Below are 13,968 nucleotides of genomic sequence, written 5' to 3' on the forward strand. Positions count from 1 at the left end.
TAGTAGGATTATTTTCTAATATAGAACATATATATTCATTATTTATATAACATATATATAATATGAGTGTGTGTGCGTGCATATTGCAACTCTGATCGCACGCATGTACTTTTTTGACGATTATTTATTTACTTCGGAATATACACAACATATTTAACGATACAAGATTATTTTCTTTGCTGTTACTAATTGAAATCAATATATCAACGTAAATAATAACAGCGAATTATATATATATATATATATATATGTAAATCAAATCAATATGGCGACCGCCTATTGACATGGCCTCATTCCTAGCAGTTCCTAGTCGGCAGCGATACGTCTTCGGCTATTCGTTAGTGAATTATTGTGAGGCTATCTGTGGCGGAGCGGCTGCCACAATGAGCGTCGCTCGCCGGCGGCGTGTTATCTGCGTCCTCGAGGCGGTTCGAGGCTATGCTCGATTCCTGCTGCCGTTCCATCGGTACTGAGCCGCCGCTGTAGCATGACGAACATCTTTACTCGTCCGAATACATAGCGACTACATGAGTGCGATTACGAGGTAAGATAACAAGAAAAAGAGAGACAATTGAATTGATCCATTGATGTGAACGCGACGATAAGAAACTCGTTTTCCGTTTTCTGCTTCCTCCCTTTGGCGCGAACTGTCATGTGATAGCCCACGCTTATCGCTCGCTAATCGCGTGACGCGTGGATAAAATTCTCGCGTACGTCGCGCGCGCGACGAAGACGGATATTCGTCCGTTCGCGCGTTACCCGCGCATCATGAGTTTATTTCCCATTGTTGTTTGTTGTCGTCATAGTCATTGCCGCAAGCAAAATGCCCGCTCCGCTCCTTTATTTATTCATTACGACTTGGTACGCGTGCCGCTCACGTTGCGTGCGGAGATACATAGCTCGCTCGTTTTGTCGCCGACTGAGCGCCGCACCAGGTCAATCCGCAGTTACCTATACCAGTCTTTGTCTATATTTGTACCGCGGACTGGGGTGGACGGTCAACGCGCTATTGAATAAGAAGCAAAAAAAACAAACTGGGGAAAATTTAATTATCGCAGGCTCTATTGGCGTGCGCAAACGGAATCGATTTTTCGCTCGAACGCACAACGCGGTTTCTTCTCGATGTAAACACGCGATAAAAATGTCTAGCATGCGATACGTTTGGAATTTCATTCGGAGTGCGTTTGTTTTGTTAAACATGAGATTAATTTTTTTTTGAGTGCGCCTACAAACAAAGAGATCGTTTACTGATGTTCTCGACCGGTTCTTATTGCGTCTCGAGGTAACAACAATAACTCGAAACTATCGGATTACGTGGTGGAAGTTGATTTTCGTCGGCGTGATCAAGGAGAAATATACGATGACCAGGATTTGTTTTAACGGCGAGTTCCGTGTCATAGGTGAGACAAATCGCGTTCCAAATTGCAATCGATCGTTTTGTGTCGCGGTCGTGTCTTATCGCGGCTTCCGTTATCGAGTAAACAGTAAAAAACAACTTTGCTTTTATTATCCAAATGTTTTATTTAATTCTAATTTCTTTCGCTGTTGCTCTTTTTATTGCGATTATGCAACCAACAAAGGAAATTTAATGAATGCAGAGAGATTGAAACGTCGGTCCGTCGATGATGAAGTTATTATCTCTTATCATTAATTGCATGTGTGCTACGCGATTGTTGTTATAATTAATTGCCCTAAATGTTATATGTCACGCTTTTGATAAAAGCGAAGTACTAAATATGCATTACATATGTACATTTTTTTGTAACTATAATAATCAATTGTAATAATTGTATTAATTTAGACGAATTTTGTGAACACTTGCCAATCATGCAAAAGTGTTTATCCAAAGTGAAAGTAAACAAATCTTACGAGCTATGATAATAGTGAAAAAATAATAAATAAAATTAGCGTTGAAATATTTCGATCATCTCTTCAATCTTAATAAACAAAATTGTGACCGCTTGTCAAAAAGACGACACAACAATAAGTCAAAATACATTATAGTGTCATATTAAAGTCTTGTCAACTACTAAACTGATAAAACTGTTGTTTTTACATTAAAAAAGTTTACGACATTGCATAGTGATGTTTTATTTAAAAAGTGTTTACGACAAGATATATAAAAAAAGTATTTACTAAAAAATTTACGATATATTTAACGCTTTTTCATTATGAATTATTTTATCAATGCTGCTATGCAACTGCATATATCTACAATTTATTATTTTCAACCCGTGTGTGTACAAATTTGTGTTTATCTTTTTAAGTTCCTGCGCTTTATAGGAATAAGGATGTCGAAGCGGCTGAGTTTCTATGGTCTGGTAGGCCTGGCGTCCATCTGCATCTTCTTCCTAGCATTTAATCAGCGCTACAGCAGCTACCTCGAGCATCGACTGCAGCCGATGATATCGGTCAGTAAAAATTCGGAGGTGGGGATTGCTCTAAATTGAGTCACGCCAAACACGCTCTTTCTGACGGTAAAGTCCAACTTTTGCACCTAACTCTCTTTTTTATATCCATCTCTTATACACTAATAACATAACTCTCGCAACAGAACTATTATTAAAAAAAAAAAGATCGACTATTTGCTTTCTCTCTCCTTTCCCTCCCATTTTTATTTCTCGTCCCGTTTCTCTTTCACACACACATTATCACAGGCTTGTAAATTACCATAATTATGAAATGTTATGTATATATTTTTTTTTATAATTCTAATTAAAAACAATTATCAAGTTTCTCTGCGAGATTGATAAACGCCATAACTGGGTTGTGTAATGTAAAATTAAAATTAAAAAAAAAAAAAAGGCTGCGATTTATCTTCTTTGTGATAAGTAGTTAACTGATGATATAATGTACTTTCACTGCTTGCAAAGTACTCGAACGTAATGTAAGTCTTTTCCAAAAGTTTCATTGAATTTTGTTGTAAAACACATGTGTCAGACACATATGTAAATACTATTATATGATATTTACTCAAGTGAGCATGCTTCTGTAGACTAGCACTTTTTAGTAAGACACTTTCACTCTTCCAACAATTGATAAAACAATCTAATAATCTCACGATAAATTTATGGGTACTCTGCTATACTCGCACTCTTGCGCATCTTTTCAAAAACATTAACATGAGTGAGAAAGAGAAAAAAAAACACTACCGATCATATCGGTGGCATTTTCGTGTTCACTATCAAAACGCGCACAATAAAAAAAACGCTAAAACGGCAATGCTTTCTTCTTCAATATAGGATGTTGAGATAAGGCCACGGACCACGAAAATTCAAGAATCAGTAACGGTAAGCCAGGTATGCACACCGATTTGAATGCTACACTAGTTATTGTATTTATTTTATTGTCAGTGTAATCATTAGAATTTCTTATCGTAATATTGAAAATACGTAATTGACACTTTAGACACATAGCAATTTTTACACATGAAATGTGTAATTAGAGCTTTCTGTCTCTTCAGTATCTGTTTTTTGTTATCTTAAATGATATTAATTCTGTGAGATAAAATATATGTTTATAATCTTCATCTAATTTATAATATTTGTAGAACTTGTATGTTTGCAATATTTGAACTTATATGTAAAGTTCATTAATTGTTTTTGTTATTAACTAAAATTATGATAAAATAATGTATGTGATAAAACACATTTTCTCTTTACCTTTTTTTTATATCATAATAAAGTAAAAAATTTATTAAACAGATTTATTAACTTACTTGTGTTAATTTAATAACATATATGCGCGTGTGTGCGTACCTTTTCACTAACATACTTCTCTGCTTTTTGATAATGTTTGAAAATAATCTTTTGCTTCATTTGCTTGTGTAATAAATATAAATGGAATTTATTCATGTGTTTACTATATAGTTTATAATAAAAACGCTTAAATAAAGGTGACTAACAGTATTATACATCCAATCTCATTAAATGTAACAATGAGTGATGTTATCTTTTATTTTTTGTAACTAAATCTAGAAAAAAACCAAACTATTTTCTGTGTTTACTTATTTAAGATAAATGTGGTGCGTATCTATTTTGAGACTTGAAGCATCTTTTAATACGCATTTTGTTTTTATGTAATATACTACTAGAGATTAAAATAACATTTCTGTTTATTGATCAAATTCTTTTGATCTTTTAGGCATATTTTACAGGATCCACAGAAAATGGTACTATCATTGAAATTCAAGAAGTGGTCGATCAGCAAAGAAGAGCGATCAGAAGGGAGATGGAAAATTATGAGTATCCAAATGGACGATATAAGATCAATGTCAGGCAAGTCTTTATGCGTGCGGAAAATGTCGTAACGTTACCTGTAAATTTGCTGTGTTGAAAAAATTGGGATAAAATTGTTATTCATTATCTACAGCAAACTCGAAGATTTAGTGATGGAAATGGGCGGAAAGCCTATAAGAAGCGTAATTCTAACGAGTTGGAGAAGCGGCAGCACGTTTCTCGGGGACGTGGTAAACGCGCATCCAGCGAATTTTTATCATTACGAGCCGTTGCTCGATTACGGAATTGTGCAGATTCGCGAACCGCCGCTTGCCGACGAGTCCTTGACGAGAATCGTCTCTCTGCTGAATTGTGAATACAAAGAGCTTGGTAATTTTCTATAATTTCTTTTTTGCTTGTGAAAGTAACATTTAGTGACTACTTACAATCTCAATTACTGCAGACCGGTACCTGAATTATGGAAAAACACATCCTTGGGTGTTCAATCACAACACGCATTTGTGGAAGCAGTGCCAGGCGCATAAACGTATCTGTTGGGATCCACGTTTCGTTAACAAATTTTGTCGGCTCTTTCCGTTTCAGTCGATGAAGCTCGTGCGACTGAGGTTGCGTGCGGCAAAGCAGCTCTTGGCTGACGAAGAGTAAGAAATAATGTGATAAACATTATTTCTTAAAGTATAAAAAAAATGTTTGAAAGATGTAACACGCATGTGTGTTTCTTTTTATCATAGACTAGGAGTGCGATTGGTTCTGCTCGTCCGCGACCCGAGAGGTATTCTGCAATCCAGAAAGCACAGGGAATGGTGTCCTGCCAAACCTGACTGTTCTGATCCGGCTCTAGTTTGCGCCGATATGGTGTCAGATTTTAGCGCGGCAGTGGAATTCTCGAAAAAGTATCCGCATACTTTCAGGTAATCATAATTGTACTGATGTTTTTTGAAACAACATATGTATGACATTTATTTCTTCCATAAAAACTTCACCCTATGTGAAACTAATTTTTATTTGACTTAATACTTGTGTTTGCTATAAATGATTAGTTCTTTGTATGTGTATGTACAGAGTAGTGCGCTACGAGGATTTGTCTGTGGATCCTTACAAACATGTAAAAGAACTTTACGATTTTTACGGATTGAACTTTCACGCAAATGTGAAGAGATTTTTGGATACGCATACGAAAAACGATGTAGGCGGCGTGTCGAGCACCTTCCGTAACTCTAAAGCCGCGCCGTTCCATTGGAGAGCCGACCTGGACTTCGAAGAGGTGCGCGAAATACAGGAGGTTTGTGCGACCGCTATGCAATTGTGGGGGTATGTGATGGCCTTCAATTCCACTCATCAAAAAGACTTCGATCCCATCACGAATTACCAGCTCCGTTTATGACAACCGGATAGGTGATATGCTCAATGTAGATATGTATGTATAGAGCGTAAAGCGCGACAGTCGATAATGTCGTAGTTCTAAATATAAATATTCAGCGAACAGGTGCTAGCGGTCACACTCAGGAAAATAATAAAGGAGAATAAATTGTCAACTTAATCGAAAAAAAAAAAAAAAACTAGAAAACGCCAAAGTGTCCAACTATGCAAAACTAGTGTAAAGAGATTTTTTCAAAACGAGAAGTAAGTAAAACTGAGATTTGTCTACAATTCTGAATTATACAATTTAAAGCAAAATATTAGAAATAAAAAACTTGCGTCTCTAAGAACTTGATGTGTGACAAAAATAACGTCTAACGATATAGACGCAAACGTTACAAGCGCATTGAAGTTATGGCTGAGCAACATTATAGTCTTTCAAGATGGTGTTTTGTACATTTAATGCATTACACTTATCAATAGTACGTTTAATTATCACAAACTAATGAGATCTGCAGAGAGATCATCGCAGAATAAAAATGTAATTTTTGCAGTTTTTTTTTTCACATCAAAAGATTTTTTATATAAGATTAATACACATAAAACACAATAACGATAATAAAAATCTCGAAATATTTTAAATGAACGACGTTGAAAAACTTTATATCACACAATCTGGTGGAGAAATTTCCGCCAGATGACGTTTAATGTGATTCATAAAACGGTACGAGATACGTTTGCAGTATCAATTGACGCATTTGACTGAGAAGTGGAATATTCAATGTAATTGTCCCTTGCTCATGTATGGTCATTACTATATTTAAGAAAACCAGTCACGCGGTGTATGTCAAGGATGTGGAAAGAATATGTGAGAGTTCATTCCATCGGCCTTCGGCACGGCCGACGGCGAATTATTAAAAGTACACATAGACACTTGCTCACTCGCGCGTGTAATTTTTATAAATATACGACGCAGTCGTATGTAGCACTGCACCTACCTTTAGATAAGATAGAAGTTTTTATTATGAGCTATTTGTTTGGCTGCGGTTTACACTAAGCTGAAAGAATATTTTTTTTGAATCTTTACGCTGTTATATCTTGGGATAACTTGACCGACTGGCTTGTATATTGCATTGTATTATAGTGTAATTACGTTACATTATACATTTAGTTACTCGGGACTGTGGTGTACTTCTGAAGTCCTTGTGTTATACACCAAGCTCTAGATTGCAGTTTGTATCTTTAACTTTAATCGATCAGGTTTCATCGCGGAAATTGTTCAAGTTCGCGCATCATGGACATTATTATATTCTCTAATCTGTTTTTTTATTTCGCGATGAATCAAGTTTTCAAAGATTGAATTATATTAATTTTTGTCATTTGTTGTCATTCGTATGTATATACAGTTCTGTACAAAGTAACTTGTACTCTCAAGCGTGAAATTAAGACGAGTCGTAAAATTTTTACAAATACAAATTCGCAATAATAATATACAAATGGTTGGCGACTCGTTGCTTGAGATCAACAAAAGATTGGAGATCGTATCTTTGTGCAATTTCGCGCAAGTTGTTATGTTCTCGCGGAATGAGTGATCTAGTCCAAGAGAAACGTGTATTATTCGCATTTTGTACCTTCGATGTAACGTAAAGGTTCCAATAAAAAAACAAATCATATTTCTATGAAGTATTTGCTGTTTGTGTTTTTGTTGATTGTTTCACATTCTTCGCCAAGTTTTTATATGTCCATGTGACATGTCAATTTTTCATCTTTACAACATAAATTCTTTTATTTTCACGTTGAAATCCATAAATTCGTTAATCTTCTGTCTTCTCTCTGTATTTTTTTATATACTAGCACAACACAGGCGCACGCTATTGTTATGTTTATTTAACGTGTTGTCAGTAAACACAACCTGTTTACTGACACCGCGATGACAGATAGTATATACGTCTTATAACCCATATAATACACATATGAGAAATGTCAGAAATAACGCATGAAGATCAAACTCAAAAAATAGTGAGAGAGAGAAGTGGAAAAACAACACGTGACAGAGAAAAGAGTAAAAAAGAGAATATTATATATATTATATGTAATATTCTATATCTATATACATATATATAATACACACACAAACGCATATATGTGTATATATATATACCGTAATCACGTGACCGAAGTCGCGAGGCCGAGGTCAGTACCCCGCCAAGGCCGCGCGGCCGAGGTCAGTGACCCTACCAAAGTCGCGCAGCGGAGGTCAGTGACATTACTGTAGTATGTATATAATACATATAATACAATATAAAGTATAATATTATATATATATATATATATATATATATATATATATATATATATATATATATATATATATATATATATATATATATATATATATATATATATATATATATATATATATATATATATATATATATATATATATATATATATATATATATATATATATATATATATATATATATATATATATATATATATATAATAAATTATATGTATAATATGTATTATTTAATGTTATATATAATATAAATTACAGTCACGTTATTTTCACGTGGTGTTTTTCTACTCTTTCTTGTCACGTGACTTTAGTTACGTTTTTAATTTTCTCTACATATAAGACAAACTGTCTCAAAATCGCTTTTCATATAAACGATATTGCGAAGAAAAGACTGATTAGATGATTTTCTTATGCGTTGTGCAAAAGCTGTCATTATAAATGACCAATTATTCGAATGCGTCGATTGGTCAATTTTTTTCATCCAGCATCGTAGAAACAAGCCTTAACATAAATACAAACCTATTTCCCAACCTCAAAACTTGTCATTTTTAACAAACAAGGTATTGTTTTGCACATAACGTAAAAATAAATATTTTTTTATCAGGATTTCAAGTGACGACTGTCTATTTAATATTAATCTAAAAATGCTTTCGTCAAATTATCGCGATAAAGACATGATTTGGAAAAGTATCAAAGTAAATGACAAAGTACATATGATTTGTTTTGCAAAAGAGAACGAATCGTGGAAAGTTCTCTTGACAGATCTCGCAGAAATTTGGACGGAAACTTTGACAGATGAAACTATGTTTCACAAATGTCAGGTATATATAATTAACATTTCTACATGTTTCGCGTATGAGAACACTATAAACGCTAAACTTTATTGTACAAAATAAAAAAATATACAGATTAGTATTTAAGGAGTAAAATTATTTTCTTTCCTTTCCACGATCTTTGTATTGATAGAAAACTGTCTGGTATTTAAAAAATATACATATACTTCGTTATCGATTTGTAGACTCTGAATCCTCTCTTAAACTTTCAAGCTTTGGATTGGAAGAAACAAATAATGGATATGTTGAACAACATTCCTGAAAATAAAACTACATGTAGTTTAACAGATACTGCGTATCGGATAGAGCTAGTGTACCCTATTAAACTGCAAAAAAATTTCGCAAAATTAAAGTTTGTATTAGATCTTCTCAAAGGAACATCACAGCAATTTTGGGAAGCTGTAACTATGCCTCTTTGCTTGTCGTCAATGGAATTAAATCAACGGTATGAGATACTGTTAGATTTGGTAAAACAGAAGGATGAAGAAATTGCAGAATATAAAGCGGGAGGAGCTGAGTTGATTAGAGGTAAGCATTTCCTGTTGCAGTGAAATGTTTTTTTGTAAGATTGAGTATTACAGGTAAACTAAGAACTATCATTTATATTGTATAGAGCATATTGCTACAAAGCCATTCAGTGAACAATTATTTCATACTAAGGCTGCTGCACCAGCTGATTTTATAAAAGCCTTTCAATCTGTACTTGGTTTTTACAATGCAATGAGCTTGCCAAAGCAAGAAAAATCAGAGTCCGAAATATCTTTGAACAGCGCAGTATACGACAATAGGTATATTACATTTATTTGGAAGTATTAAAATTTGTAATATTGCACATATACATATTTGTTTCAGCTATGATGATACGGTAAAGACCGATAGAAACGTCACTTCCACATCATCTAAGAGCAAATGCACACAACAGGATAAACAAATGTGCTCGAAAGTCGAAAAGAAATGCGAGACAGGTTTATCTACCAGCAAAACATCGATTCTGAAATCGAGCAGTATTTCTCACATGATACAGAAAACTAAGAAGACCAGAAAAACCTTCAGCGACTGTATATAATAGCAAAATATTTTTTCTGTTATATATATATTTACAATATTTACATAACAAATATTAATTATATAATACTGTGCAATAACAAATATTATTTATATAATACTGTAAGAAATTTTGTTAAATTCAAATTGAAGAAAGTTCGCTTATTTGGCAGTTTTGCTCGATACAAACAGCTATTTTTCACTTGAATACAGTATGCGAATCGGTACCGATCTACCGCGCTGTTCTTAACGAAAGCGACGAGTTGAACAAAAGCGAGTTCAGACGCGAAATCAGTGCGAAGATAAAGAAATTCGGTTTACAAAGATGTAGAATAAAATAACTATATGCAGATTTTACATGTAAAAAGAATTTAATTAGTCGCTTATATTAGATATTTACTCGCAGAAATTGTGCTGAAGATAAAAAAAATTTAGTAAAGAAAAAAAAGAAAAGAAAAAAAAGTCACCGGGCTCGTCCGGGATTTGAACCCGGGACCTCTCGCACCCTAAGCGAGAATCATACCCCTAGACCAACGAGCCGCACTGTGTATTGGCTCGCATATAAGAGTAGTTGAAGTATGGTGATATTACACTTTCGACGTACATGCATTTGTACACGCATAAAGCATTATCTGTATTATTTACGGTCTGATAATGTCTTGCGTGGCACATGTGCAAGATGGCGGGTTACAGTCAACAAGACTTTAATAGGAGCGCGTTAACGCACAAAAGCGAACGGGTAAACGAAAACTCTTTGTACTTTCACTAACGTGTAACGAAATTTGATCGGTGCGCGTACCACGGCCAATAATGCGAAATCATATATTTCGGCCGCGCTCTCGCGCGGTTGTTTTTCCAAGTTTATTTATTTTTCTTTTTACTAAATTAAACGGATAATTTAGGCGTGGTACACAGGGCAGAGAGCGGAAAAGATTCCCAGCGGACTGGTGGGAATTGTCGGTCACAACTGTCTCGGTCTGGATCTCTCCTACAACGAATTAATCTCCGTTTCCGGTGTGAGAGATTTCGAACACCTTGAAGAACTAATCTTGGACAATAACAAACTCAGCGACCTCAAAACACTCCCACATCTGCCGACTCTGACCACTTTGAGTTTGAATAACAATAAGGTATGCTCTACTTGTCAAGAAATAACGCGAAAGAGATAAGAGAAAACAAAACAAGTATAAAGTAAATAAACAATTAGCAGATTTTGACCAAAATTTACGTTTCAAATTCAAAAAGTACAAGGGTTTTGTTTTAGATATCCAACATCGACAAAGCCCTCGACAGAATACGAGAATGTTGCCCAAACATACAATATGTGAGTCTTCTTGGCAATCCCGGCTGTCCGGATCAGCTGAGCAATCCGACAATCACTGACGACGACGATTACGAGCGCTACAGACTTTACGCGATTCACATCTTACCTTCGAGTCTTCGTTTCTTGGATTCCCGGAAAGTCACTCGAGAAGAAAGACTCAACGCTAAAGCTCGCGGCAGATATTCCAAAACAGTCAAACTTGTCCCAGAACTACTTTGCAAGTTTATACCCAGCTCGAATCAAACCGGCAGCGACGAATTTGACGACATATATTTCAACATCCATTACACACCGTTGCCGAATTCGATGCGCAGTCCTCAAGATCACAAAGGTAGATTATTGCTCTTTAAATTGGTGGTGCATTAAATTAATTATCTAAAATTAATTTTGTTTTGCTCGTAAATGTAATAAATCTGTTTCAGGTGTATACGGCAAATGCAAGTATCGTTACTCCGGCAAAAACTCGGAAGGCAACCGATTCATTCGCAATAACGATCTTTAGTCAAGGATTACGTGTTAACGTGGCTTACACACAAATAAAACGTATGATTTTTCTAGTCAGATAATCGGAAAATTTTCATGTCATTAACATTTTTTTTACTTGAATTTTATATAGTGCGCAATTAATAGTCCAGACTATGATCCAGACATCACATGTTTCTAAAAAACGACTAAAAAGCGACTTAAAAATGTCTGATTCTCTTTTAGATATCCTTTAAGAGAAGAGATGCTTTTTGGTTTTTTTTTTGTGCTGTTTGGGAATATCGACTTACAACGGTGAAAATAATACTTGATTATTATCACAATAATTATTGCTAAAACATGTGTATGTACGGTTGTAATTAATTAGTTTGTACGCATAATGACTTTACTTCCACATGTACTTTCTTGGAATTTTGCTTTGATCTTTTAAAGACGTTAATATTTTTATACAGTGAATAAATTATAAGAGACGTGCAAATAAATGTATAAAACTTTTATTATCATGTACACCGACGAGCGACACATATAAATAGGATCTGAATCTCTAAATTTTAACATTACACTTCGTAACATTAAGTGCTAACTGGACTCTCTAACATATACATAAAGTAACTGGGAGACTTTATCGAGATATATAGAAAACGCCAACGACTTATTGTGTAAAAAATCTTCGACTTTCTATTCCGCTATTGGTCCGTAAAATCGCACGATGTATTATTATCGCAACAACACTAAATTTAAGTATTTTGAGAATGTAAATTATATATATGTATAATATAGATGTATTTCAGAATTTTTGTTAGGTAATTTTTAACATGCACATATAGCCCTGCGAAAAATAGTTGAGTTAAAAAACATTTATCTACATTTGATCTATCTACATGTATAGATTTTTATTTGAATCGCGTTTCTTAAATAACATTAAGCCCCAGTGGTAGTGATAATAAACTTAATAATATTAAGTTCCATATATATGTTAAAACAAATATTCCATACACATATTTTTGGTATGAAAAACTTTTTTTACACACTTTTTCAATTCCGTAATTACTAAAAGATCACATCTAAATTCAGAAACGAATTCTTTCTTTTCTCTCCCTCTCTCTCTCTCTTTCTCTCTCTCTTTCTTTAAATGAACGTTATTTAATTCATCTATTTTTGCGAGAACCTTGTGTGTCATTTGAATCTTTACGTAACTTATGTTAAAGGCAGTTTTTCTTTTCGTTTTAACCCTGTGTTTTTAGGAAGAGAGAAAGACTTAACGTACAATAATCTAATCATACGCAACAACTTCCGATATTACGCAATTAACCGAGAAGATTTAATAAATGTTTATTCATAAGTAAGATTATATCAGTTCGGCCTTTCGATTTATCTTGAAATAAGATCATTGATTTAGCGCTGAATATGATCGAACGTGTTGAAAACACATAGTGTGGAGATCGAAGTTTAAAGTAATCACATATTAACGCTAAACGAATGAGACGTAAAAACTATACGCGTTTGGAGCACCGCGAAAATACAAATCTTCTGCAAATATCTTCAAATTTTTCGTGCCAACTTCTCTTCGCATGTGAATTTCTTTTCAGAGAATTTCAGCGACGTCAGAATTGACAATTGCACATGTGTGTATATATGTATATCATATAAATATAACATCTACGAGAATTACAACTCGTTTAAATAGAAGGGAAGGGAACAAAGGGAGAGGAAACGGTTATATATTTAAATTTCTTAAATATGCCGTTCCTTCATCCGGGAGTTTCGTTCGTTCTTTCATATTGTACACACTGGAAGCATCTTTCTCTCTAAGAAAGGAAAGTGTCCACAACGTTGTTCGGACGTTCCAAACGCTGAGCTCACATCTCGATTCACTCGGTAAAGTAATATTATTCTTTTCACAAAGAACAATAGAAATTATACGCGATGTTATCGGAATATTTCGTAAATCAACATTTGGAACTTCTCGACAACAAGATTTATTCGTTTTTAAAATACGGATTTTACAACGCGATGTATCCATCCATGTATATACATGTGGATACGTTGATGATTATACACATCATCAACTCTGTTTGGACGGACGCACATTTACTCTTAATTTTTGTTTCGGGCGTTTTTTAAATCTAATACATGTTTTCTCACAATTATGTCGTTGATGCCTTACACGAAGATTTATCGCACGCACACGTCTGGAACTTGCATACAACCGGAAAGTTATGTAACAATCACAAGATAATAATGAAAAATAGCGGGAAGTAGTACTTTTCGATAAGAATTATTTGGCACGACAATTAACATATGTTGACATTACAAACACCGGCTTTGTGTACTAAAACATAAATAAACAAAAACCAAAATTTAGCAACGAATATTTTAATATTT

The 13,968-nt window shown here is 34.2% G+C and overlaps 2 protein-coding genes and 1 non-coding gene across 11 annotated transcripts; 2 read left to right on the top strand and 1 right to left on the bottom strand.

Moving 5' to 3' along the window:
* The first annotated feature begins 262 nt into the window (after positions 1-262).
* LOC109856362 (carbohydrate sulfotransferase 5-like) lies at positions 263-7,280 on the top strand. Of its 8 annotated transcripts, XM_020431516.1 has the most exons (9): positions 263-544; positions 1,221-1,400; positions 2,284-2,429; positions 3,243-3,299; positions 4,144-4,277; positions 4,372-4,607; positions 4,681-4,879; positions 4,970-5,149; positions 5,301-7,280. In XM_020431516.1, exons 2-9 carry the CDS (start codon positions 1,361-1,363, stop codon positions 5,620-5,622), a joined length of 1,314 nt encoding a protein of 437 aa, XP_020287105.1. In that variant the 5' UTR covers positions 263-544; positions 1,221-1,360; the 3' UTR covers positions 5,623-7,280. The 8 variants fall into 8 exon arrangements, with proteins under 8 accessions (XP_020287105.1, XP_020287110.1, XP_020287111.1 ...); XM_020431521.1 differs by lacking the exon at positions 1,221-1,400 and having other exon boundaries at positions 264-544; positions 2,268-2,429; XM_020431522.1 differs by lacking the exon at positions 1,221-1,400 and having other exon boundaries at positions 264-544.
* Positions 7,281-8,296: 1,016 nt separating this feature from the next.
* LOC109856361 lies at positions 8,297-12,376 on the top strand. 2 transcript variants are annotated; one of them, XM_020431515.1, is made up of 8 exons: positions 8,297-8,720; positions 8,918-9,260; positions 9,346-9,520; positions 9,585-9,790; positions 10,692-10,906; positions 11,041-11,431; positions 11,523-11,643; positions 11,809-12,376. In XM_020431515.1, exons 1-7 carry the CDS (start codon positions 8,544-8,546, stop codon positions 11,600-11,602), a joined length of 1,587 nt encoding a protein of 528 aa, XP_020287104.1. In that variant the 5' UTR covers positions 8,297-8,543; the 3' UTR covers positions 11,603-11,643; positions 11,809-12,376. The 2 variants fall into 2 exon arrangements, with proteins under 2 accessions (XP_020287104.1, XP_020287103.1); XM_020431514.1 differs by having other exon boundaries at positions 11,523-12,376.
* Trnap-agg lies at positions 10,245-10,316 on the bottom strand. The gene has a single exon. It is a non-coding gene; the product is annotated as a tRNA-Pro (tRNA).
* Positions 12,377-13,968: the final 1,592 nt, after the last annotated feature.

Source organism: Pseudomyrmex gracilis, unplaced genomic scaffold, assembly GCF_002006095.1.
Source record: "Pseudomyrmex gracilis isolate BER0280 unplaced genomic scaffold, ASM200609v1 scaffold_116, whole genome shotgun sequence".
NCBI classification, from domain to species: Eukaryota; Metazoa; Arthropoda; class Insecta; order Hymenoptera; family Formicidae; genus Pseudomyrmex; species Pseudomyrmex gracilis.

Bases quoted from the DNA above. Each gene is read 5' to 3' on its own strand.
- LOC109856362 (XM_020431516.1), top strand. From the start codon at position 1,361: ATGACCAGGATTTGTTTTAACGGCGAGTTCCGTGTCATAG. The intron at 1,401-2,283 runs GTGAGACAAATC...TGCGCTTTATAG, and splicing joins CGGCGAGTTCCGTGTCATAG to GAATAAGGATGTCGAAGCGG. The intron at 2,430-3,242 runs GTGGGGATTGCT...TCTTCAATATAG, and splicing joins CGGTCAGTAAAAATTCGGAG to GATGTTGAGATAAGGCCACG.
- LOC109856361 (XM_020431514.1), top strand. From the start codon at position 8,544: ATGCTTTCGTCAAATTATCGCGATAAAGACATGATTTGGAAAAGTATC. The intron at 8,721-8,917 runs GTATATATAATT...ATCGATTTGTAG, and splicing joins CTATGTTTCACAAATGTCAG to ACTCTGAATCCTCTCTTAAA. The intron at 9,521-9,584 runs GTATATTACATT...TATTTGTTTCAG, and splicing joins AGCGCAGTATACGACAATAG to CTATGATGATACGGTAAAGA.